The sequence below is a fragment of the Myodes glareolus genome, chromosome 3 (genome assembly GCF_982192425.1).
Source record: "Myodes glareolus chromosome 3, mMyoGla1.1, whole genome shotgun sequence".
Lineage (NCBI taxonomy): Eukaryota > Metazoa > Chordata > Mammalia > Rodentia > Cricetidae > Myodes > Myodes glareolus.
Genome location: NC_142028.1, coordinates 37487035 through 37514139, shown reverse-complemented (window position 1 = coordinate 37514139; position 27105 = coordinate 37487035). Strand labels below are relative to the sequence as shown.

General features: G+C 45.6%; 2 protein-coding genes across 2 annotated transcripts; both read right to left on the bottom strand.

The window, feature by feature from the left end:
* Ghrl (ghrelin and obestatin prepropeptide) lies at positions 1-6680 on the bottom strand. The gene is made up of 5 exons (XM_048438634.3): positions 4151-6680; positions 3561-3694; positions 3089-3205; positions 1055-1163; positions 1-145 (listed from the first exon to the last, which is right to left on the bottom strand). Exons 1-5 carry the CDS (start codon positions 4392-4394, stop codon positions 126-128), a joined length of 624 nt encoding a protein of 207 aa, XP_048294591.1. The 5' UTR covers positions 4395-6680; the 3' UTR covers positions 1-125.
* Positions 6681-10619: 3939 nt separating this feature from the next.
* On the bottom strand, positions 10620-26091 carry Sec13 (SEC13 homolog, nuclear pore and COPII component). Its single transcript, XM_087904427.1, has 9 exons — positions 25979-26091; positions 23764-23808; positions 21342-21457; positions 19976-20127; positions 19292-19425; positions 13148-13281; positions 12668-12791; positions 11894-12040; positions 10620-11032 (listed from the first exon to the last, which is right to left on the bottom strand). The coding sequence occupies exons 1-9, from the start codon at positions 25979-25981 to the stop codon at positions 10919-10921; spliced, it is 969 nt and encodes a 322-aa protein (XP_087760553.1). The 5' UTR covers positions 25982-26091; the 3' UTR covers positions 10620-10918.
* Positions 26092-27105: the final 1014 nt, after the last annotated feature.

The window sequence follows — 27105 nt, the reverse complement described above, 5'->3', positions numbered from 1 at the left end:
TTTAGTGCACAGCTTGAGCTTTTATTCTTATGGCAGTAGGAGAGTGCCAGGAGTTGCAGAGGAACATAAGGCTGGATGTGAGTTCTTACTCAGGAGGAAATCACAGCGGTGGGTCTTGTCTCCAGTCACTTGTCAGCTGGTGCTTCTGAAAAGCAAGAGGTCAAGTCAGTCTTCAGGTTCACCATCTTGCTCGGGTCATCAAATTTGCTTTCCATGGTGTGCTGGGAGCAAGTGTGTGGTGATGGCGGTGGGGATTGTTGGACTTGGAAGATGGCATTTGTAGACTTTGTGCTCTTGGGTAAGTGTCCTTTTATCCCCAGATCTTGCTTTCCTCATCTGTATGGTGAGATATGTGATTGCCATATTTGTAAGAAAGTGCTTAGGGAGAGAATGTAGCTTGTTCTTGAAATTTGGTTTTCTCAGCCATGGAGAAGTTGGGTATTTTTTCACAAAGTAAGAGGGTACTGAAAACAGGGATGCAGCTCGGTGGTAGTGTGCTTGTCTAGTATGTACTAGACCTTGGATTTCACCCCATCACCACACAAAAAGCCTAAGATATAGCTGGGCATGTTAGCACACGCCTTTAATCCCAGCGCTTAAGAGGTTAAGGTGGGTGGATTTCTGAGTTTCGGGACAGCCAGGGCTGTTACACAGAGAAACCCTGTCTCTAAAAAACGGAAAACAAACAAGCCAAAACCAAAACTTAAGATATGCGTCTCCTAGCATTTTCAGTGCCACTGTGGCAGATTCCCTTCATGAAGTTACATTGTGAAATATTTCAAAGCCAGATAATGTGAAGTGCTAGTGATAGGTATCAGCACTACCTCACAGTTAAAGAACTGAGGCTCAGGTGGCCCATCAGCTAACACACTGGTTTCTGATACACAGGGCTGCTGAAGATGGACCTGGTGCTCCAGCCCTCCTGGGCTGCCACACATACCAGCTCAGCACCCTTTCCACAGGTAGTGAGGAAGATTAGAAGCTTGACAGTAGGGTTAGGAAAGAAAATTTGTCACTCATAAAACAGGTTAAGCTCCATTTCAGATTGACTCACCTTTGACTTCTTCCCAGAGGATGTCCTGAAGAAACTTCCCCAGGGCCCGGCCGTGCTGTTGGTACTGAGCTCCTGACAGCTTGATACCAACATCGAAAGGAGCGTTGAACTAGGAGGTAGGATTGGGAGCATCTGAGTCTCATCCTGCCTGCCATGCCCTGAACACCCACCTCTCCCCAGGGAGGCCTGGCCATGTTGGCCATCTGGGTATCTGAGTGGTCTGTGAACGTAATCTTAGAGCCAGAGAGGAGTGCTAACTGGTCTGGTACTCTCCCTGTCCTTAGGGTGGAAGCTCAGAGAGTCTGAATGACCTCCCTGTGTCACAGATGGAGGTGATATCCAAGGATTTAGAAAGCAGGACTCTGAACTCTGCCTAGCCCCAAGTCCTTGCTGAGGCTGCTAGTCACCAGGTGGATGGTGCCTGTTTCTCAGGTGGTTTGACTTGCAGGAACTGTGAAAGGGGAGCAGCATGGATGGGGAGTGCTGTGACTTACGGACCTATGGCCCTTCTAGCTTTCTCCTTAGCAACTGCTAGTTTTTCTTCTCAAACTCCATTGTCTGTGCAAGCTGGTCAGATGATCTAACCATCACAGAAGAAAACCACACACCCTTTAGGGGTACTGCCAGGGCTGACACCCTTAGGACTGATAGAGGCGTGTGAGAGGTGGCAGCATTTGGTTTTCACGCAACATGGAAAACCTCCTTCTTCTTGATTCAGGGTCCATCTATTTAGTGGGGTGGAGGTAGTTGGCATTCTGTCTACAGACCTGATTTTGGGGAAAAAACCTTTGAGAGATGGAGCCTCAAATAGGAGGGTAGGCAGTGGTCATACTCTGTGCCTAGCTTGCTACAGACCTCTCTGTCTCTTTGTGCCTATGTTGCTGTGTAGGCCAGATGTCTGGCTCCTGGTGAGGATCAAGGAGCTAGGAAATGTTAATCCTGAATCTGTGCTAAGATTTCTTCCCTATAAGAACTAAGTGTAGGGTTCTTATGACTGGGGTAGCCACCTGCCAAGTATGGACCTGGTTGTTTCAAGACTGTCCATGCCATTTTAGTGACGTCCTTGAGGAGAAAGAGGAGTTAGTTTTAAAGGTCATGCTTCCTGTGAAGCAAGGGTTTGAGAGGACACTCTGGCTCCAGAGAGGATCAGAGATCAGGAGTTTGAGGATACTGGCATTTGCCCTTGACCAGAGAGGAGGACCGGGGGAGGAAAACCCTGGCTTGATAGCCTTGGGTAAGTGAATTCACCTTTCAGTTTGTGTTTCTTATCTACAGAATTTAGCAAATGATGCCAGCCTTGCTTAGCTTACAAAGTTTTGTAGAGAGTAAGTGATTCAAGAAAACAGTAGAACAGGGCTGGGGATGTAGCCTTGGCAAAGCACATGCCTAGCAATTGTGAAGCCCTAGGTTGTGCTCCCTGCTGCCCAGTTAATCATGGTTGCCATGTTTGAAGATGAAATTGCATGTAGACACACAGTATAGGGTCTGGCATTGCCAAGTACTACTTAATGGTTCCCAGGGGAATCCGAGGTGAACTGCTGAGAGGGACCTATGGGTTCCTTTATTCCCTTCTCCCAATCTTTGGACTTTTCCTTATGGTTTTTCCTTATGCCATGTAAAATTTTTCAGAGCAAAACTGACTCCCACCCATTAGGCTGCAGGTGTGTGAGCTAGCCAGCCTGCACTAGCAGCCCACCCACCTCTCCATAACCAGGGCAGGCCTGAGAGAACCCTGGATAGGCAGGCCTCCTCCTGTCTCTGTTTCTCCATCTGTGCTTCCTGGCTCTTTGTGATGCCCTGGAATCTGCTGATATCTTTGTTGTTGGTGACTGCTCCCTTGCTACCCTTGCAGCATAGTAACATTCTGTTACTGACATTCTGTTCTTGAGCCAGAGATCCTGAACACCTTGTGGAGCTGTTGTTGCTGGGCTCTAATTCTTGAATAGCTTGGAAAGCCATGTGTGTTTAGCTTATACTCCCCTCCTCCCAACTCCCTTTACTGCTACAAGAACCTACTGGTGCCTGGGTACCAACCCTGATCTCCAGTTCTTCCTCTGTCCCGTCTGCCTGTCCTCTGCCCTCTGGCTGGAGCCAGCCTTCCAGAGATCGTGGCTGCAGTTTCGCCGGTGGCTTCTTTGATTCTTTTCTTTGCTAGAAAAGAAAAGGTCTCTTTATTTTTCTTAAAATTTAAAATTAGTTTTAGTTTTTTTAAGATAAGAGTCTCCCTAAAGCCATGTAGCTCAGGCTGGCCTTGAACTTGACACTTGTCTGCCTTCATCTCCCATTGTTCGAATTACAGTGGGCACTACCATGCTTGGATGAGTTTTTCTCTTTAGGGTCTTCAATCTGTATTTCCTTCTGAAAGCAGAATTGGGTCACATCCAAAGGCCACCTTTATGCTCTGAGAATGTTTGAAGCCCAGAGAGATGGAGGCCCTGCTGCTGGTCATAGGGCTGGAACAGTTCCAAGGTCAGGATGAGTATGGGGCTTGTTGAGACAGACTTACCTGGGCCTTCTGATGCTCTGGGCTAAGGAAGCTGGAGCCCGCCATGGCCACATCCATCCAGAGAACACTGAGGAGTAGCAGACTGCAGATGGTCCCTGAAGACAGCATAGCTTTGGTGGTGGGGACAGATGGCCCTGGGAAGAGAGGGTCTTCTGTTAGCATAACTCATCTGCGTGATATGTCTTAGATTTTTTTCGGGTTGGAACCCAGTAAACTTCTAGAAGGAAGAGTGGCAGAACCTGCAGTGGGGACAGCTGAGTGAAGCAAGGCTCTCTCGTCCCCATCTTAAAAGGCTGGGAGAGAAGAAGACTGAGTTCTGCCTTTTCTAAACTGTTGAGGCAGCGCATGGTGTGCTGGAAGGCTACGGCGTCCATCCCAGTGTGCTTGTCCTAAGCCCTCAGAAACCTGATGGAGCTCATTAGTTCTTTATTCAGCTTTGTCTCGGCAGCCAGACAGGTTGGCCACTGTCCCCTTTGTTCGTTGAGCTCACTGACACTCAGAGAAAGTAAGTGAATGGCCAGTAGTGAGAAATTTAGACCTCTGTGAGCACACATACACAGACACACAAACACACAGCAGAGAGAGCCTACCTGGAATGCCTGGGGTTGTGGTGCCTGCTGCCTGGCTGCTCCTTATATAGGAAGCCTTTGTTTGTTTGGATCCAGCACCCTCATCTGTGAGGCTGTCTACTTTGCGTGGGCAGTATTGCATTCCATGGGAACTAAATACTCTTCTCTCCACTGTTGAAGAACAACAGTGGTAGTCAGGTGTCCTCAGCGGTATCCAGTTGGCTTCTGGTGGGGCACCAGCTTCTGACATCTCCATGGTATCCATGTGGGCTTGGCCCTGGTAGAGCGTTTTGGCAGATTAGGAGCTCTGAGGTCTGGCTTAGTTGTATGACCGTGGCTTGCCCCCTTCCATATGAGTTGGTGTTGCCATCAGGAGAGCTTTAAGATTTTGTTTAGCTTTGCCCTGCCACTGAGCCATTGTCTTCACAAGATCACATAGATGCTCGCTTCTGGGGTGTTTCCCAAGAAGGGCTGAACTGTCTTCCTTAGGGAGCGAGTGTGGGGGACGCTCACCTGGTAGCCATGCTTTATTGGTCTTCTGTATGGTAAAAGGTGACTGTTTGGTCTTACTGATGGTTTTTGTTTTAGACTGTTAGGCATAGTTCCCGGAGCCTTGTATTTGGTAGACATTTTTCACTGAGCCATACCCCAGTTCAGTCTGGTGTTTGCTGACCTGGCAGCTTGCCTCTCCGTCCTCTGGCAGGTATCAAGGCCCTAGGACAAGGGATGCCCATGTGGAGGAGCAGATGGGATGGACCCGGTGTTAGGAGTCCTGCAGTATAACTTTAATGGGGCAGTTCTTAGAAACTTTCCCACAAGGATCCCCTCCCCTTGCCTGCTAGCTTTTTGAAGACCAAGTGACAGGGTAGGATTGGGACTACTTTATAACTGATAATGTGGCCTGCAGGAGGCAGCTTTGCTGAACCATGCCTATGGTTGTGACACACATATGCCAAATTCTATTGGCTCTATGACTTGCCACTTCTAGAGGACTTTATGTAGTTGGATACTCTTCTGTAATGCTCTTAAGATCCCAGCACTAGGGAAGGGGAGGCAAGTAGATCTCTGAATTCAAGGCCAGCCTGATCTATGTAGTGAGTTCCTCCAGAATAACCAAGTCTACACAGAAAAACCTTGTCTCGGAAAACAGAACAACAACAAAAACAAAAACAAAAAAAGAAAAAAAGAAAGAAGGAAAGAAAAAAAAAATAAAAATAGGATGGCCTGAGGACTGGGGCCTGTCGATGTACCTGCAGTGAGCAGACTTCTAGCTCCTGCAGCACTGCTCTGCTGTCCCTGCTGCCACAGTGATGGTGACATTGCCTCAATAGGGCTGCTCTGAGTGGATGACCAGTTAGGGGGGGCGTTGATAGCAGAACAGATGATTCAGGGCCCCATGACATCCTGACCTCTTAGGTAGTCTTGAGAGGATTGGGCCCTTGTGGGAACTCTAGGGACAGGTGAAGCATGGTCTGGGTTGCACCTCCTCTGAGAAAAAGACCATCTGGCAGGGGTATCTGAAATCCTATGTTTAGTCCTAGCCCAACATAACTTTATTACCAGACACCTTCATAGCCCTGTCACCCACCTGAACTTAGAAATCATTTGGTGCTGGGGCCCAGAGGGGCTGAAGATGGAGGAAATACCTGCAACCTTCCAATCCGTGAGGACAGAAAGCTTATGCATGGTGACCGGGCATTGGCTGAGATATGAGGCTTGTCCACTCGGCCCCTGGAAGCCTTTGGAGGCAGGAGGTGCTGGTGTTGATTTTAGATAAGGCTACAAGTGAGCAAACACAAGTTGTTGGCTATCTAGGGAGAGAGCTGGTCCCCTCTAGTGACATACCTTGGCATCCAGAGTGTAGGTTAGCAGGGAGGAAGGTCTGGTGATGGAAGAAGTATGGAGGGAGAAGGCACAGCTGTGGAAGAGGGCAGGGGCCAGGAAATTCACCTCCATCCTAGCAACAGGAGCTTGGGGAAGACTGTATGACTCCAGGAAGGACAAGTGGCTTCCCTACAACATCCCTGCACCCTGACTTTTAAGGATTTATTTATGTATGTGGGTATTTTGTCTGCATGTATGTCTGTACACCAGAAGAGGTCATTGAATCTCATGAGACTAGTTATAAACTGTTGTGAACCAAAATGTGGGTGCTGGGAATTGGACTCAAGATCTCTAGAAAGAACAGTCAGTGATCTTAACTGATGAGCCCCATTTCCATTGTTTGATTGTGACCAAAACCAATGCGGCAGCTCCAAGAATGGGGCCAGACTGTTCTCTCCTGGAAGCAGGTGTCTCAGTATTCTCGACACCCGCTGTAGTGATGGCCTCCATATGAAAACCATAGGCTGTGGAAGGTAGAAGTATTAGATTCCCTTAGAACTGGAGTTACAGGCAGTTGTGAACTGAACTCTTGTCCTTTGGAAGAGCTATATGATGCTCTTAACCAGTAAGCTGCCTCTCCAGCACTCTTTTTGTTAATTTTTTGTTGTTGTTTGTTTTTCGAGACAGGGTTTCTCTGTAGCCTTGGAGACTGTCCTGGAACTGGCTCTTGTAGACCAAACTGACTTAGAACTCACAGAGATCTGCCTGCCTCTGCCTCCCGAGTGCTGGAGTGCTGGGATTAAAGGCGTGTACCACTACCGCCCGGCTGTCCGTCACCCCCCCCCCCCCCCCCCCCCCCGGCTTTTTGTGATGTTTTAAGAACAAGATTTATCTAAGGGCTTTGGCAGTGTCACTGAACATTGTTCAAGTTCCCCAAGACTTTTTACTGAATGGGTCTAACTACCACAGATAACTGCCTAGTCCAGACATAACTTGCCTTCTGAGTGCATATACAGTTTGCACAGAGAAGGCAAGATCATTACTTGGGTTCCTATTTCTTTTTTTTTTTTTAAATATTTTTATGGTTTATTTAACTTTATTTTATGTGCATTGGTGTGAAGATGTCAGATCCCCTGCAACTGGATCTTCAGACAGTTGTGAGCAGCCATGTGGGTGCTGGGAATTGAACCCAGATCCTCTGGAAGAGCAGTCAGTGCTCTTAACCACTGAGCCATCTCTCCAGCCCCGGGTTTCTATTTCTTTACTCATTTTAGAAGTTAGGGTTGACTCATTTTTTTTTTTTTTTAACATGAACTCACAAATTACATGTGTCTTTTCAGTGAATTTATTCATCCTATCCAATGGTTTTTCAACTGACTAGCTAGGATTGGGTTTTGAAATGGGCCCGGTTTTAAATAATTTTCTATTTCATTGAGATCCCTTAAGTATATTGTGTCCACTTCCTCCTCAGACCCAAAATCAAACATGTGCCTAAGAAGCATTGGTCTCCATTAGTGGGCCCTGTTGTGTGCATGCAAGTTCACACACCCCTTTACATGTACTGTGTACACATGCTGGTGGAAGTCAGAGGTTAACATTAGGTGCTTCCTTAATTGCTCTCTAGTTATTTACTGAGGCAGTCTCTCTCACTGAATTGAGAACTTGCCAATTCAGTTTGTCTAGCTGGCCAGCTTGTTAGGGGTCTTCTGACCTGTCGGGGTCCAGTGCAACCTGGACCATAAATTATTTCTCAGACTAGTGGGCAGGCGTGGGAATAAATACACAACTCACATCCTTTTATCGGGAGGGAGTTTTTCAGTGATTCCCTCATGAAGTCCTGAATTGACTTCCTGAAAATTTCTCACCTGTGTTTATTCTCCAAACAGCTTTTATACCAGAACATAAACTGAGGGGGAAGTTTATTAGCATTCTGTTTCCTAGGTGACTAGAGGAATGTCTGAGGTCACGTCCACACCTATCTATGCCTGCTCTGTTACATCTTCCTATCTTCCTGCTCTGTGTGCCAGCTCTGTCTCGTAGGCTGAATTAACATCTCTATCCCAGGCGTTGTCCAAAGTACAAAGAAGGAGCAGAACAATAGCATATCCTGACCCTTTGTTTGGACAGCGTCAGTGTGGAAGGCTAGGTGACCACCTCCTGTGTAGCAGGTGCAAACTGGCCTGAAACTCTTGACTGCCATATGAAGTAGAAATACGGGCCTTATAATATATGACCCTACCCTGGCCACACATCCTGGGCATTAGGATTTCAGGTGGCCTGTCACACCTGCACAGCTTTTATGGAACCACTGGGGATCTACATTCAGATCCTCGGGCTTTTTTTTCTCCCCCTCTCTCCACTAAGTAATCTGCTGCTTGGGAACCAGTTTTGAGAGTGTATCAGGTGTATTGTCCTGGGGCCTCTCTCAGTACTGAGATTAGATATTCAAAATTTAAGGATTTGTGTGTGTGTGTTTACATGTGTTAGCATACATGTGCTGCAGCATGTGGAGGTTAGAGGACTGTTGCATATGAGAATTGTTTTTCTCTTTCCACTGATGAGACGCAGGTAAAAAAAAAAAACTCATGTTGTAAGATTTGGCAGCAAGTGCCTTAACGTGCTGATCCATCTTGCAAGCCCAGAAAAATACCTACTTTTAAAAGGAAAAATACTACACTGGGTGGTGGCACACGCCTTTAATCCCAGCACTCGGGAGGCAGAGGCAGGCAGATCTCTGAGTTTGAGGCCAGCCTAGTCTATAAAACCTAGTTCCAAGACAGGCTCTAAAGCTCTAGAGAAACCTTGTCTTGAAAAACAAAACCAAGCAAACAAAAATTAGGCTAGAGCATTTCTCATGGGTAACTCCAGCTCCGGGGGATCCAGTGCCCATTCTGGCCTCTGTCAGTGCTTGTGTTCATGGGCACATACCCAAACACAGACACATACATATACATGTAATTTAAAAATAAAACAAAAAAATCTTAGAAAATGAAAAATAAAACGTAAACTGTATCAATATTTATATTGTTAAGGAGTCCCCCTTTGCAGTTTTACTTTGTAGAGGTTGAATTAGGGTCAACTATGATCTGGAAATAGTACTTGGGAAAGTCTAGAAATAAGCTATTCATATGTATGGTTATCTGTAATTTACTTTTTTCCCCCTCTTGTTTTGAGATAAGGCTTGGCTGTACTATATGTAGGCTGGCTTCAAATTCTTGGGTTAAAGTGATGTTCTTGCCTCATATTCCAGGAAGTGTGGGCCTAGATATATGGCAGAGACATGACTTAACATATTTCAAGTAAGTTTTATTACAGTTTATTGTTAAAATTGTTCTTTTGTGTGTGGTATATATGAGTTTGTAGGCCTAGCCCTATGTGTACATGTGGGTATTGTAGAAGGCCGCTTGTTTGTTCCTGGCTGTTCAGCCCTGAAATAATCACACAGAAACCATATTATTTGCAATACTGTTTGGCCAATAGCTTAAGTGTATTTCTGGCTAACTCATATCTTAAGTTAACCCATCTCCATTAATCAGTGTATTGCCACCAGGCTTTGGCTTACTGGGTAAAGTTCCGGCATCTGTTTTTGGCGGGGGTACATGGCTTCTCCTGACTCCACCTTCTTTCTCCCAGCATTCAGTTTAGTTTTCCCCAACTAGTTCTACTCTGCTTAGACCCAAAATGACCACACAGAAACTGTATTAATTAAATCACTGCTTGGCCCATTAGTTCTAGCTTCTTATTTGCTAACTCTTACATCTTAGTTTAACCCATATCTATTAATCTGTGCATCACCATAAGGTCGTGGTCTACCAGAGGCATAAGCTACAAAGAGCCCCTGGCTGCTATGATGTGTCATAGTCTGTTTCTCTGAGAGCATCAAGCAGCATAGGAAGCCAGGCTTGTCCTTAGGCTGACAGACTTCCATGCATTCTCTATGATCTGAGCAGCATAAGAAAGATCCTTTTCAGCCTTTCTCTCTTACATATCATAGAAGAAAGGAACTGCGTTTTTCATGCAGTTTCCAGAGGGCTAGGGTTCTGTGGAGTGACTTGGGAGGTGTGTGGGCAGGTACTGGCATCTCCTCACTTCAGTTTCACTCCTTAACATGTTTTGGCAAAACAATAGGCTTGGCTTATAAAAAGTAAAAGGATAGATGGCGGGTGGGGGCCCTGCAGCTCTCCTGAGGTGACTGGCTAAAGCTGCTGCCTTGGTATCCATGTAAAGGTTTGCCGCAAGCACACACAGTGGCTGAGGAATAACACCCCCCTGGCTCTGCAGTGGATAAACTCTAATTCTGGCTTTCTCCTTAGCCAAGTGGGTAGGTCTATCTCCTCTGCCATATTGCTTACCTGAAATACAGTGTGAAGGCTTAACCTAAAGCACCAGGTTCAGGTGAGGCTCAAGGTTCTAGGACCGGAACTATGGTTTCCCAGCATAGCTTTATGTTTGAATGCTTGGGTTAACATTCCTTGTCTGACAATTGGTTGATCACCTCTCTACATGTTTTAGCATCTCATACCCATTCTTCAGGGCAGAAGTTCATCAGTCCCATCCCATGGAGTAAATGTACCCAGAGGGGGGCTACTGACCTTGCAGGCCTGGCTTACACAGGTACTCACAGTAGCCCAGTTTGGGCAGATGCACTGTGTGGGTGACACAGTAGTTTCTATGCAATATGATTTTATTAGCTTTGAAACAGCTTGAACCAAAAGATAGTTAAAAATGGCCAAAAATATTTAAAAATAATAGTCATTTGTTCCTGACATGAATACCTTCAGCTGGACATTAAGTTACTAAATATGGAATCCCAGTAAGGCAGGTGAGTGAGCACCCAGTGTTCCATCTGTGGGCACTCCTGGGTGTGGAATCTTGGTAGCATTGGGACCCTTCTTCCCAGTTGTTTGGATGTTGCTCTAGAATAAGCAGTCCTGGAAACAAAAGAAGACCAGGCCGCCTGTGTTGTCACTGCTCATTCTGTTGACCCTCTGTGATGGAGGTGGACACGGAACCCTGGCCCTTGTTGACATCGCTGATGCACACCCACTGTCCATCCACCGACTCTTTCCATAAGGTCACCTGCAAGTTAGCGCACAAAGTCACAGGTCTGCATCTGTTTTTGCTGCTCTCCAGCCTTACCCTAAATGTGGACAGAGGCTGTGGGAAAACATTCATCTCCCACCACACTTGCTCAAAATGCAGGGAAGGACTAAGTCATGCTAGAGAACACAGTAGGGATAGCCACATGGGATATCTAACTAGAGTTACAGTGAGAGGAAAGATGTGGCTGAGAGCAGGTCAGGGTCGGACTGCCTGTGTCACCAAGTTTAACAGCACAAGTTAGAAAGACACAGCTGTTACATGAGGTGTCACTGCAGAGCAAATAGCTGAAAAGGTTTGTCCCTGGAGAAAAGCTGAATTACTGCTCTCTGACACTTAAAATGCCTTAGGAATACCAATTTAAACATCAGGTCCTGACTCTGGTAGACAGACGTAAAGCTATCCTTTGAGATGGGGCCTACAAGCCTGTTCTGGAACTGCTGCAGAGCAGAAAAGGCTATGCAGGTGTAAAACAATGTATGTTTCTTTATTCATACTCTTAGCAGTGAACAATGTTGTTTATGTATTAGCGTTCAAAAGGGAAGCCATTATGCTAAATGAAATAAGTCAGTCACAGAAGGACAGGAAGAGTGGGTAGGGAAGAAGCCCTTTGACATCCTGGACATCTCGGTGCTCTCCTTGCAGAGCTCAGGCTACACTGTAGCTATGCAACCCCTACACAAGTCACCTCCTTTTCTGTGTAATAGGGGACATAGTACCTCAGAGTTACTATGAGATGTAATTCAGATCTACCTCTGGCTAGGTTGAACTTACTGTACATATCAGCAAGTGAAAAACCATTATAGCCTATATGTTTGCTGCCCAGGAAATGGGGTATACCTTATTGTCGCCACCTGACACGGCCAGAATGTTTGCTGTGATGGACCAGCTCACGTGCCACACAACATCATTGAACTTGTGCAGGAGTTTGGGTGACCACATATTGCCTGAGGCATCATCGCAGGTCCAAATAAACACTCGACCGTCCTAGGGAAGGAGACACATCAGGAGATGGAGAAATAAGCATTCTCCCCAGGGAGAGCCACCTGGATCTGCAGACAGGGAGCTGAACAATCTACTCCAGTGTCCTGCTTCTGATCTGTTTACCCCGAACACATCTCACAATAGATCAGGGGTTCTGGGTTCTGTGGTTTCATGGATGAACAGACCATTGCTATGGATGTTTTCTCCCTGCCTGGCTAGTCTTTCTTACCTAAACAGGGACAGCCATCTTTTAAACCAAGCTTAGAGACAGGTAATAGACGAATGAACACAAGAACAACCAACTTTCAATAAAACATTCTAATGGGCCTAACGGCCTTGCCCCTCAGCTTTCACCTCAGTGGTGAACTAAGCAGTGGTGTGGTCCGGGAAGGGTGACTGGGTACATGAACACAAGGCACTAAGTTTGGGCATAGAGTCAGGAGGGACCTGAACTTGGCTCTAAGCTTGGCACTACTTCTCAAGCTACTTTTGACCCATCTCACTATATACTGGCCTTACCTGGTCTCTGCCCTGGTCTGAAGATGTCTGCTCCCCTCCCTCCCCCTTCTGATGGAGTTTTCCTCTGTTGAAAATGGAATCAGGGCTGAGGACATGTGTGGTGTGGCAGACCTGAGAGCAGCTGGCAATGGTGCTGGTAGGCAGGCCAATGGAGGGGGCCCAGGCAACGTCTCGAACCCAGTCGCTGTGTGCCTCTAGCTTCTGCTCCTCCTTCCACTGGCCATCTTCCTCCTCCCTACAGAGGAAACCAGAGCAGGGAATGCAATGGCAAGCAGGCATCTCCACCCTGGGTGGAGAGCTTACCTTTCATGTTCTCTCCAATGAGAATAACGAGTAGAATTCTACTTAGCTCACTAAACTGCCCATTAAGTCCCCAGGAAATGCCCTTTGCTCCATAGTTCCAAAGTTTGGGGAACACTAAAAGTGCTCAGAAAAAGAAAAAGGTGTTTGTTTTAAAAAACATGTCCTACCATACTGAAAACAGTATAGTGTTCCTGATAGGAAGAAAGGTGACCTTGCTTGTAGAGTGGCTGAACACTGACAGGCAGAGTAGAATGCCCCTCTGGGGAGACAGCTGCATAACTCACTGACCTCCAGAGTTTGATGAGGTTGTCACAGCCACCTGATGCAAACTTCTTGATGTAATTGGGCTTCTGCCCTGATGGTTGGTCTATGAGGCTTCCAGGCACAACAGCAGGGGCCCAACTGACAGCGTTACAGCCAATCTGCAGAGGGAACCCGTGGTGAGGCTGCACTCATGCACATCAGGGAGAAAGGACTCCATGGACTCCTGGGGGTTTCCCTCTAGTGGTCAGGACTTGGAATACGGCACACAAATAATGTGAACAGCAATTAGGCTGACATGTTCTTGCCATATCAACATGGGAGGTAGGATAAGGGGCCATGAGACAAGCAGATTCCTTAAGGTCACTAGCCAACTAGCTTAGCCAAATCCATGCACTTGAGATTCAGTAAGAGATCCTGTCTCAAAAAATAAAATGTGGAAAGCAACAAAGAAAGACTCCTGATGCCAATCCTGGGCCTATATGTAAACCTGCACATACCGGTATTACTAACAAGACACACACTGAAAGTAGGGGTTATCCTTAAAAGCAAACTATTAGACCAACTGATTTCTCAGCAAGACTCCTAAGGGCCAGGAGGACATAGAGTGGTGTTTCAAGTCCTCCAAGAAAATAACAGACTACAGTGCAGACTCAAAGGAGAAATGAAGAGTTTCTGCTAAGAGCATAATCCAAGGGAACTTGGCCACAAGACTAGCCTTATGAATGAATGGTGGGGAAAAGTCCTGTACTAGAGGGAGAGGAAAGATTACACTCAGCACATAGAAAAGTAAATCCCAGTAGAAAGTACACACGCAAATGAGAAACACCAAAACCAAAATATTAATATACAGATAAACTACAGAAGGCACCATCAAAGAGGAGTCAAAACAACTAGATGACCAAATAACGACTTTTCATGGTAACTTTGATTGTGGCTTACATAATTAATTTCTTTTTTGTTGTTTGTTTGGTGGCAGGGTCCTAGCTATATAGCTTAGGCTGGCCTTGAGCTTCTCTCCTTCCTACTCAGTTTCCCAATGTAAATTACCTCAAGTCACAGACTAGGGCTCGGAAGATGATTCATTAGTAAAGTGCTTGCCACAAAGAATAAAAACCTGAATATGGATCCCTAGAATACACATTAATAAACAGGCATAAGCCAGCATGGTGGTGCACATCTTTAATCACAACACTTGGGAGTCAGAGGCAGGTGAATCTTAGTTTGAAGCCAGCCTGGTCTACAGTGTGAGTTCCAGGACAGCCAGGACTACACAGAGAAACCCTGTCTTAAAAAACCAAAACCAAACAATAAAACAGGCATGATGATGTGCATTTGCACACGTAAAGCACTAGGCTGGGGTCAGAGACGGGAGAATCCCTGACACTCACTGGCTAGATAGTCTACAGCTTTAGGTTCAGTGAGAGACTCTCAAAAAATAGACAGTGGTAGAGGAAGACATCAGATACTGACCTCCTGCCTTCACATGTATATGAAATGCACACATGCATATACTATATTACACAAACACAAAGCAATGAACTGACTTAGAACAAGAACCAACAATATGCTGGATGTAACTCACCTCAGCAGCAGAGACAAACACATTAAAAATGAAAGGCTGAGAAACCAAGCAAAACAGAACCGAAACCAGGCATTAACAGTACTTGTCAAAACAGACTTTACAAAACTGCAGACAAAACTGGTATGATACATTGAATGTCACACAATCAATTGATACAAAGATGATTGTCAATATACATGCACTGAGTTTAAGAGAATACAGTTGTGAGACAGAGAGAGCACCTCAGATAATGTAGTGTTGGCAAATTCAAAAGCCTGAAATAATAAATTGCATATTTCAAAATAGAAGTCAAAGCAAGAGAAACTGCAGAGATTATACAAACGCATGAAGACTATAATGGCTAATCTTCACTATCAATTTAATTGGATTGCCTAGGAAGCAAAGAAATGGTCGTGTCTGTGAGGAACATTTCCAGACCATTCAACTGAATGTAGGTAGCACCATCCCAAGAGCTTAGGATCCTGGACTGATAAGAAAGAGAAAGTTAGCAGGTGTCCTCGGCTTCCTGACTGTGGATACACTGTGACAAACTGTCTCTTCAGTTGCCTCTTGCTGCTATGCTTTCCTCTGTTATGACAGGCTACCACCAGACTGTAAGCCAAAATAACCTTTCCTTTCTTGAGTTGTTTTGGCCAGGGATTTTGCTACAGCATGGAGAAATGTTACTAATATAGAGACTATAGAGAGTTTTGAACAATAAGTCATTAAAGAAATTAAGTGGAAAGTGAGAAAAAAAAAATTTGGGAGGGAGTTTTCTGTGTAGCTGCTGTCCTGGAACTCACTCTGTAGACCAGGCTGACCTCAAATTTGGAGATCCACCTGCCACCTACTGAGTACTGGAATTAAAGCATGAGCTGCCACTGCCTGGCTTGAGAAAATTTCTTAAATAAATGTAAATGGAAACATGCTAAAAGCATACAAAGTTTAACTAGCACACATATATGGAAGAAATAGTAAAAGAAGTACAGAAGAGGGAACTTTACAATACTGAGACCCTACATCCAGACAAAACACAACTCTAGTTCCAGGGAAACCAATTGACTTATGGCCTCCAAAGATAATGTACTCACTTATATGTGTATATACACACTAAAATCAATCTTTAAAAGAAAAATGGAGCTCAACCTAATGATGCTTCCCAAGGCGTTAGAAAAGTAAAACGAAACAAAAACAAAAAACAAGCAAACAAAAAACCATGATAAATATAAGGAAAGAAAAAGACTAGCGCAAACTGGGTGGTGGTAGCTATGCCTTGAATCCCAACACTAGGAAGGCAGAGGCAGAGGAATCTCTGAGTTTGAGGCCAGCCTGGTCTACAGAGGGAGTTCTAGGACAGCCAGCGCTATGCAGAGAAACCCTGATTAAAAGAATAAAGAGTAAGACCAGAGCAGAAAAGAAAAATGAAACTGAGACTGAAAGGACAGAAAAGATCAATGAAACACAACTGACAAATCTTTTTTTATCATTTCACTTATTTATTTAAAAACAGTCTTAGTCCAGGAGTGGTGGTATACACCTTTAATCCCAGAACTTGGGAAGCAGAGATAGGTAGATCTCTATGAGTTTGAGGTCAGTCTGGTCTACAGAACAAGTTCCAGGACAGCCAGGGTTACACAGAGAAACCGTCTTGAAAAACCAGAAGAAAAAAGAAAAATAAAAAAGTCTCGCTACAGAACTCAGAGCCTAGGCTGGCCTTGAACCTGTGGTCCTCCAGCCTCAGTCTCCTAACATCAAAAGATATTTAAGTCTTGGGAGTACTTTCTAGTGACAGCAAGGTCTACTGTATGGTAGGCTGAAGAGTCAGTCATACAAATGGGAGGCTGAAGAGTATAGTTAATTTTACTATAGACCAAATTATCAGATAGTTGCTCCCTCAAGCACTGAGGTCACCTAGATTGATAGCAGAATTTAAAACAGAAGGTCTATAAGCCAGGAGCCAGTCTTGTATAAATGAATACAGATGTCTTGCAGAGTGTCCTCAACAAACAAATAGATGGCATGTCGCTCAAAGGAGTAAGAAACCTCTGCTTCCTTGATAGACAACTGACAAATCTTAAGAGAAGAGTTTAAATGAATACTTGACCAGTCCAACTTCAGCACCAGTCTCAAATCTGACCCCTTCTTCCATGTGGCAGAGTCCAATCTTAGGGCTCCAGAAAGAAGCTGCTGCAATACTTAGTATTTTATTCTTTGTCTATACTGTTGACTTTGACTATTTTTTTATTCCTCTTTTTTACATTTATTCAATTTTATTTAAACATTTCTTGTAAATTTTTTACAAATCTGTTGCTCTTCCTTTTCCCTATTATTCATCACTATTTTTCATTGTTTTATTGAATGCATGTGCCATGGCACATATGTGGAGATCAAAGTACAAAGACCCCACTACTCAGTTACCAAACCAAAAGACACTAAAATGGTTTAAATGTTAGACAAAGAATTCAAGTCTACTTGTAAAAGTGATTAATGACTTCAAAGAGAAATCACTTTAGGATATGAATAAGAAAGTCAGCAACACTGATAAGAGACCTTGCAATACTGCAAGGAAACACAGTTTTGAAAAAAACAAATGGTGGAAATAAAAAAAAAACAAAAAATAAAAATATAAAAATAGTGGAAAGCATCATTAATAGACCAGCTCAAATAAACAGCAATAAAGAAAAATTAAGTGTAACCACAACTTTCATAGATTCTGGGATATGAGCAAGAGATTAAATCTAAGAGTTCATGGGGTAGGAGGAGTTAAGATCAAAACTAAAGGCAGTGAAACACTATCCAATGTAATCACAGCAAAGAAGTTTACTAGTTTGAAAATAAGCAAGTGTAAGATGCATTTAAACTACAAACAGGAATGACCACAAAAGAAACTTTCCATGACTAGGACAAATACCGAATCTCTATATAAGACAGTAACATGGAAAGCTGTACAGGACTGGGGGATGGCTTAGTGGGTAAGAGCACTTGTGTGAAAGATCCAAATAACTCAATCAACAAAGGCAGATAAACTGAGCAGTTCTCAGAATAATCAGTATAAATGCCAATAATACATGAAATAATGTTTCTCAAGAAATATAAATTAAAGCACAATGACTCCACCTCTCCTTAGGCAAAGCAGCAATCAAGAAAACAACAGCAAACTCCAGGGTGGATGCAGTGGGAGAAAGAACCCTTACACAGTGCTAGCAGCGATGTGAGGGTAGCGGGGTGTATGTAAATTAGTGCAGCCACTACATAAAAGAACTCCAACAGGAGCCTGCGCTACTACTTCTGGTTGTACACCCTAAGGACTCTGAGTCAGCACAGCACAAGAATAACTCAGCCATCCGCCTTTATTGCTGCACTATTTACAGCAGCTAAGAACTGGAGCCAGCCCTGTGTACACCACCAGAGAAACTGATCAAAGAAAACGGGGTCTAGATACACAATGAAGTTTCATTCCGCCACGGAAGAACGAAATTATTTCATTTGCAGGAAAATGAGTGGAACTAGAGATCATCACGTTAAGTGAAATAAGCCTGACTCAGACAACTATCACATAATTTCTTTCATATGTGGAATACAGACATCAAACAAACAAACAAGAAAACAAACAAACAACCTAAGACAGCTGGGCAGTGGTAGTACCTTTAATCTCAGCACAAAGGCAGGCGGTTCTCTGAATTCAAGGCCAGCCTGGTCTATAAGAGCTAGTTCCAGGACAGCCAGGGCTACATAGAGAAACCCTGTCTTGAAAGACTAAACAAACAAACAAAATCTCTAAGACATAACAGACAGAATACTATTTGAGAAGAGGAAGTAGACCACTGGGAGAAGATAGGGTAATAGATGGTGAATATGACTAAACTACATGATATGCATGTATGAAAATGTCCAAACTTGGAGCTTTATACAATGAATATACACTAATAAAAAAAGCAGAGAGGTAAATGTGAAATTGCCAGATGATCTAGCTATTTCACAGAAATATATATACCTAAGGGAATTAGAGATACAAAACCACACCCATAACCGTTCATAGCAATATTTACTAATAAAAACTGAAAATGCCCACGATCAGACAGGAAAGTGAATGAGGGTTTGACAGACAAAACCTGAAAACGAATATTTGCTAGTTTGTTCTTTCATGTACAAGTGTTTTTGAGAATTACAAGATATCCATTTATGGGCTCAAGAAATTTGAATTTCCATTTTCCACAGTGCTTTCTCAGCTGTTTCAACCTTAAGGCCCAAGAACTACAAAGCACAGGGAACTAGATCTCTAGGCCATTCTTGGAAACACCACTGAATTACGGGGTCCTCAATGCATGTCAGCCTGAGGCTTCTGTAGCAAGGTGGCAGTTGGTGTGCCCTCACACTTCCATCCCCAACCTGGGGCTTCCTAGGAAAAGCCAGTGCCACTTCTGCCTTGGACTGAGAAGGCTGGTGCAGCTGCTGTTCCTCAGAGTAAAGAGGTCCAGCAATATCTAACCTATAGCCCCTCCCAGCCACTGCTCATCAGGGATACTCAGTCTCCTCCTGGGAGCACAAAGACTTCAGCACAGCAATTGCGCTCTCTCCTCCATGCAAAAGGCAGGGGCTGGACTCACCGTGTGAGCGTTGTTAATCTTCTTCACTTCCCACTGGCCTTCCCCTGTATAGGTCAGCAGGGAGATGGCCCCATCGGAGCTCCCACAGGCCAAAATCAGGCCATAGTCGTGAGGGGCCCAGCATACAGAGTTCACTGTGGAAAGGAGGCATAGTGCGCAGGCTTACATCATACACTATTATTTTCCTAAATACTTAAAAAAACCACAGGGATTGCCAGTGGCCAGTTAACATTTGGCCAAATTAAGGAAAATTTACAGCACTTCCTATGCCTGCCTTCACAAAACAAGGAGATTCAAGAGTATCTTAGGAAGCTTCACTGGTTTTTGGGTTTATTTCTTATTTCATGTGCATTGGTGTTTTGTCTGCATGTATGTGTATATAAGGGTGTTGGATCCCCTGGAATTAGAATTACAGACAGCTGTGAGCTGCCATGTGGGTGCTGGGTATTGAACCCGGGTCCTCTGGAAGACCAGCCTGTGCTCTTAACCACTGAGCCATTGCCCCAGGCCTCACTGTTCTCAATAAACCTTTCTCTGGACTGACCTCAGCTGTGGACAGATTAGTGGAAAAGCCAGCCAGTTTACAAAGGATGGACAAGAGCAAGGGAAGGGAGCCTTGGACGAGACCAGAACAGAGGTCCTTCCCACCCACAGGACCCCCTACTCACTGCTAACTCTACATACCCGAGGAGTCATGTCCTGAGTGCTCATGAGTCTTCTCCCAAGTACCGTTTTCCTCCTTCCAGATAATAACTTTCCGGTCATAGGAACAGGAAGCCAGGATGTTGCCATACATGGGGTGGGCCCAGGCTACCTGCCATACTGGCCCCTCATGTCTGCAAGGGAGGGAGTAAGGATGCTCAGAGGGTCAGGGGACTCACGGTGCTTCCTCCCTCTGGAGAGACAACAGAATGTTCCCACGGTCTTAGTTTTTTGAATCAGGGTCTCACATTATGTACTCTGTTTAGCCTTGAGTTTGTGATCCTCCCAATGCTAGGAAAAAGGTATGTGCCACCATACCTAAATTTGGTCTGTATTCTATTAAGTTTAAAATAAAAATTTCATATCTTGGAATGAGTTACTAAAACACCAAATCGTCTCTTTGTCAAAACCCAAGTAACAAGTGGCAATTTCAAAGTTTCAGGCAGCTACATGTAAGATGAAAACACATCTGACTTTTCTTGGTGACAAAGTGACAAGGACTATAGCCATTTCTGGAGTTTCCAGCCTACATCCAAATAGAAATGGTAAATTCAGAGTCATGCTAACAAATGTAATTGTTTTCCTTGTCCCAGTTCACCAAACCCTGGGATTCTACTTCCAGAGCCCTTACAGACCCAGGTACCCCAGGTTAGGAAAGGCTCTGATGGAAAACAGAGAGATGACCATGAAAATGAGCCAAGACCCCCAGGGCTAGGGAGAGAGAAGAGCAGACATCTGACAAATACTGGCCATCTGCCACGGACAAACAAAACAACAGGATGTATAAAATTTGTCTCACGGGCCCAGCAAGACGGCCCAGTGGGTAAAGCACTTGCTGTGTAAGCCTGAGCACCCGAGTTTAATCCCCAGAACTCAAGGAAAGGTAGAAGCAGAGAATTCCACAAAGTTGTTCTCTGATTCCGACATGTGAGCCTGCACAGGTGCCCCAAGCAGGTTTATCTCATGATCATACTTATCAAATGACACTTCAGGTCAAATGGCTTAGTATGTGCAGGATGGCAGTCATGTTCATTGCTTCTGAACATGGCAGTGGTTGCCCATATCAAAGTTCTACTGAGGATGGGCCCTGGATGGAGGCAGGATTAGCCCATCTGGGATTAAGCAGAGGAGGGCTCCAAGACACAAAGTGCCTCATTTGCCCAGGTCTCCTAGTGGTGGAGCTAGGGCTCATACCTGCATCTCTGCTAAGGGCACAGGGGTCTGGGCTCTTAACATCCTCATTGCTGAATGCACTCTAGAACTACTCTGAATTCATGCTTTCATCCTTCTTCCCAGGTCCAGTGATCCAGCTATCACCAAGACCGTCTCCAGGCTTGTTGACACTTACCCTCTGAGGTCTGCGATGAGGATTTGCCCTCCGTTTCGCACATCAAAGATTTTGACGGACCTGTCCGAGGAGCAGGTTGCTAGGCGGGTGCCATAATAGTCCATCTGGGCATCATGCTGCAAGGGAGGACAACTGGGGAAACCTGCAGGATGGGTAGTGAAGCCCCAGCCAGGTCTAGTATAGAAGAGAATCTACACAAATTCCTATTTGTGCATCATGTTGCAAGGGGAGGGCAGCAGAGGAAGCCTGTAGGAACCAGTCAGCCTGAACCAGTCAGGGCCTGGTATACACCAGAATCTACTCAAACAATCTCAAAGAATCATCACCTGATGGACAAGAAGCTAGAATGTTGGTATTATCAATTCCCTGCCAGACAGTGTCCTACTGGAAAGGACCAAACAAGCCATACTGAGCTGGTTGTTCTAGACCCTTCAAGCACTTCTTCCAATCCTGTTCTGTGCGTGTGTACAGGAGGGAAAACTGACTTCACTGTCCTGATCACAGGTTCCATGGGCTATTGGGGAAGACACCTTGAGGCTCAGCCTAGCCCCAGACCCCAAGGTTACTTATTGAGAGCAGGCCTCAGAATCCTTTAGGCTCTGTGCAGTACCTCTCTGAGGTCCTGTGGGCCTGGATAACAGAGTTCCATACAGATATGTGTCTTCTCACTGTACCAACGTTCTAGATAGTCTGGAGAGCTTTTCCTAGCAGTGTGCCTAGTGCTCCAGATTCCACACCCATGGGAAACAACGCCTGAAGTGTCACTGCTACTGCTGCTCAAAACCAACTCTGACACCCACTGGACACCGCTGGCTGCTGTTGAAATGAGGCCACTAATCACACAGAAACTATATTAATTAAATCATTGCTTGGCCCATTAGCTCTAGCTTCTTACTGGCTAACTCCTATATCTTAATTTAAGCCATCTCCATTAGTCTGTGCACCACGAGGTCGTGACCTACCAGCAAAGTTTCAGCACAACTGTCTCTGTTGGCGGCTCCATGGTTCTCTCTGACTCCGCCTCCTTTCTCCCAGCATTCAGTTTAGTTTTCCCCACCTACCTAAGTTCTGCCCTATCAACAGGCCAGGGCAGTTCCTTTATTCACCAGTGGTATTCATAGTACAGAGAGGGGAATCCCACATCAGGCGGTTGCCCCAGTTCTGGGCCTATTTCTGCAGCATGTATGGTTTCCTTTAACACCAGCCCCCCGTTGGCGGGCTCACCTATTCAAATGGTTGCTGCTTTCCTATTTGTCCCACACTGCAGATTTCAGCAACAGGCAGCTGTCACCTGGAGCAGTTATAACACTTTAAATAGGTGCTTTATGGAATTTAACATTCCTTTGTCACCTCCCTACTCAAGGACAACGGTTTCTCTGGAAGGTCATCTTTTACTGTGGTAGGCAGGCTGCAGGTCCATTTCAAAGCCCTTCTCAGAAGAGTTCTATCATACAGGGAAGGAGGGCACAGTACCTGGGGTGGGAATTCTATCTTCTTAGCTTATCTGTTGTACAACCTTTGAAAATTTAGTGTATTTCTTTAACCTTCAGTTTCCATAGCTTTCAAAGGGGCTAAGGAGTGAGTGCACTGGCTTCAAGGGTCCTTGCAGATTTATCAAGGCACTGAATGAAAAGTACTCGGGGTCTGATGACAGACTTCGTGAGCACACAAATATTTCCAATGACTATACTGCCTCACCTGGTCCCCGGGAGGAAACCAAGACACTGGCAAGGCTGTCTAGATTGGATCTTATCGCCCTTGGGTCCATGCCAGCTCCAGCCATGTGGTCTCACAGTTAGACTGCTCATGACCAGAACCAGCAATATGCACAATTTTGCATCAGAACTCCAAGACAAGTACCAGCGGTCAGGCTGGGAGGCTGAGACCACCTGGCCTGGGCCCTGCTCTAAGGCTACCTGCGTTGTTTGACTGCAGGAAGCAGGCTGAGTTTTTCTGTCCGAGACTTTCACCTCTGGACCTTCCCCAGCAGCACCACACTATGCCCTGAGGAATGACTTCAGGTCCAGGGGTCTGCTGTGACCTACTCTCTGGGGTAAGACAGATAAGCCCATCTGTCTCTGTTCTAGGCTTTTGCTGTGACTTCCCACTCTCCACCATTGAACCCCCTTTCCATGAAAGCTGAGAAGTGGCCTTAGGAAAGAGAAAGGTAGAAAGATGACTGTCAAACCTCTGCCCCCAACTTGGCCTTACTCTCAGTACGAAGACTGAAGGGCCTGAGCTGCACAACAGAACGTTTCTCACAGTGAAGACAAGCCACTGTCAAAGCCTTGCCAACTCACAGGTCATGTGGGAGAACGATTAAACCATGGAGGCTATAGGCTGCCGGGAACTACTACACAGTTGAACCCCCAGAGAGAAGAATGCCCCTGTCCAGGCCCAGAAGGGATGAGTGGATACTTACAATCATGTCCTCATGAGAGGTGTCCACGGTGTTAATTACTGACACCTAGAAACAAAGACAATCTGTGACGTCACTGGCAGCAGCTACAACAATCATCTCATTAAAGCATCAACTGTTCTTAAGGTTCTTAGGGGCGTCTGTGCTTATTCCATAAATACTTTCTCTTAATTTCTTTCGAGATTGGCTCTCATTATGTAATTCAGGCTGGCCTTGAACTTAGTAACCTCTTGCCCCAGCCTCCCAAATGCCAGAATATATGTGCATTTCCAGCTAAGGGCCTTTTTTTTTTTTTTTTGATTTTTTTTCGAGACAAGGCTTCTCTGTAGCTTCGGTGCCTGTCCTGGAACTAGCTCACGTAGACCAGGCTGGCCTTGAACTCACAGAGATCCGCTTGCCTCTGCCGCCCCTTTCTGCCGAGTGTTGGGATTAAAGGTGTGCACCACCAATGCCCAGTTAAGGACCTTCTTTGTATTGACAGGAGTGTGAATGGCAGTTCTAGCCTCAGAGAGGCTCGTGTGTAAATAACTTGCCAGGAGCCAGATCAGCCATACCATGGTTTGTGTGGGTAGGGGGAACCCAAGATGAGGGGATATACAGCTGCCTTAAGTGATAAGAACCAGAGAGAAGATATAATCCAAGTAGAAAAGGATCCCATGGTCAAAGATAGTCTGAGAACTTGGGTCATTGAGCCTGGAACACAGGCCTGGCAGCTCTCAAAGCTGAGGTGGGACCAAGAAGGTACAGAGTTCACATTCCCTTTCTGCACTGCAGAGCTTCTGATGGCCCAGAAAGTTTCAGACCAGGACTTTAATTGCTTCTGAGGCTACTCTCTGGCCTGCCTACTATGAACTGTGACAGGCCTGCCTAGATTCACCTTAGTAGGACTCAGGTTGGATTGTAGAGGCAGAAAACAGCCATGATGGCCATCAGTGTTTTCCCCATTTGTTTGTAAATCAGCCTCCCTTGATCCCAAACTAGCTAGATGCTTACATATACAAAAGCCCTGGACAGTTACAGTACTTTATGCTCCTTCTCTGCTGGAGAATGTAGGCTCCAACCATTCTGTATGTAGCTTTGACATATTCTCTATCTGTCTTAATACCTAGTTCTAGCTGACCTGGAACTCACTATGTAGACCAGGCTGTCCACAGGCTCTGAGATTCACCTGCCTCTGCCTTCTGAGTGCTGGGACTAAAGGCACATGCCATCATACCTCTCAGCTTTGAATCTCTTCAAAATTATTTAACACAATGTTTTACAGACAGAAGGAACTCAATAACTATCCACTGAATTAATAAATGAACAAAAATATACATTTTGGTTTTTTGGCTCAGTCACTATTTAATTCTTGGAAGAGAAAAGGGGACTTTTCCATTTGAGATTGGCATTTCTCACCGCTTCCCACATCCTTTTCCAGGGCAAACCTTGCAGTTATCAAGCCTGACATTTCACGGCAGGGTGTTGTGGTGCTGGACCATAACACTCCAGAAACACTTCCCGCCCGCGCTGCTCATCAGAATCACACCAGGTACCCGTTTAGAATGAGCTCAAAGACCAGCTTAAGAGCCTCCAACTCAGCAACAGAGGGGCCAAAGGGCGACAGAAAAGGGCGGCAGCTCCTTGTGCCACTGTGCCAATCAGGTCTAAGACTTCCAGCGGCTGGCTCTCATTCATTCACGCAGTGACTCAGGGGGCAGTGGAGATATACTGTAGATACCACAGAGGTTAAAAAAAATCCGAGACGATGTCCTAGACTAGCTAGGCCTCCCACCCATTAGCCCTGTGTCTAAGCAACTGATCCCGCCACTACTTCTGCTGGGGGAGTAGGTGGCAGGACCGAATGGTTAGGAGGATTTGGATCTCAGCTTTGCCACTGCCCAGCTCAAGTGTTGACAAAAGCAGCACTGGCTTCGCAGGCTACCTGTGGGCGGGAATGTGAGCGATGGTGGGAACGTACTAAGAGCCCCGTAGACAGCAGCTCCTCTGATAACTTTGGCTTTTTTTTTTTTTTTTTTTTTCCAATTACGGGGGACAAGATACGAGATTGGCAGGAGGTGCCACAGTAGCCCGGGCCTCTGAGTTCCGGAAGGCCCGGCGGTCTTGTCATAGCTCCCACTCTGAAACCCGCAGAGGCAGGACACGCAAACTTTGAGAAAGTGAAAGGGGGGCTGGACAGCCCGAAGGTCACGACAACCACCGGGGCCGCAACACTTACCATAGCTGTGGCAGCGGCGACTCACGGCTTCGGACGTGGCAGCACTGAACGCTTCACTTCCGGTGCCGGCCCGCAGCCGACAGGCCGTCATCTAGGAGCTTCCGGTCAGCAACACATTCGACTTACACAAAGGTTCCGCCGCTCCTGGAACCCGCGCCCCGCCTACCTCCCTCGGCTCCGCTCTTGTTTTGGACGTCCGTTAGAGTCTGGCTGCTATGGCGACCTTAATCACGGGATTTTATAATAATGTCACTTGCGGATTTTTTTTTTAACCTGGATCAGGCTTTCCTGGTTCCTGAGATGTATAAATGAAATGATCAGTGATCACACCACCACCCTACTTTTCTGTGGGTTCTGGATCCCTCTGGTTTTTATCACGAACGTTGTACAGGTTAATTTCGCGAGTAGACTGGGCTAATGTTTTATTATGTTTCCTACAGGACGGCTCTGCTATAGGGCTGATGACTTCAGAGACCCCAGACTTCTAGAGGGATCCCGGGAATCCTATGAGTCTGGTCTATGAGGAGTCCTGAAAGTCCTGTCGGGACCCCCAAATCCCCAGTGTCTCCAACTGTTAGTGCACCAACTTTCTTCAGGGACAGCAAACCAGAGTCTCTAATCCCAGGGACTCTGACTGCTCCAAGAGAGGGCAACTTGAGACCCCTTCCCTCAACCTCTTGCCCCTAGCTTTTCTTTTCTTTTCTTTCCTTTCCTTTCCTTTTCTTTCCTTTCCTTTTCTTTCTCCCTTCCTCCCTCCCTCCCTCCCTCCCTTCTTTTCCTTCCTTCCTTCCTTCCTTCCTTCCTTCCTTCCTTCCTTCCTTCCTTCCTTCCTTCCTTTCCTCCTCCTCCTCCTCCTTCTTTTTTTTTTTTTTGTTTTTTTTTTTTTGTTTTTTGTTTTTTTGGCTTTTTGAGACAAGGTTTCTCTGTAGCTTTGGAGCCTGTCCTGGAACTAGCTCTTGTAGACCAGGCTGGCCTCCAACTCACAGAGATCCGCTTGCCTCTACCTCCAAGTGCTGGGATTAAAGGCATACACTACCACGGTTAGTTTAGCTTTTCGTTTTTTCATTTTCTACACAAGCACTGCAAGGAGCATGCTGAGCCGCAGCAAAGCTCCTCAGAAACATATG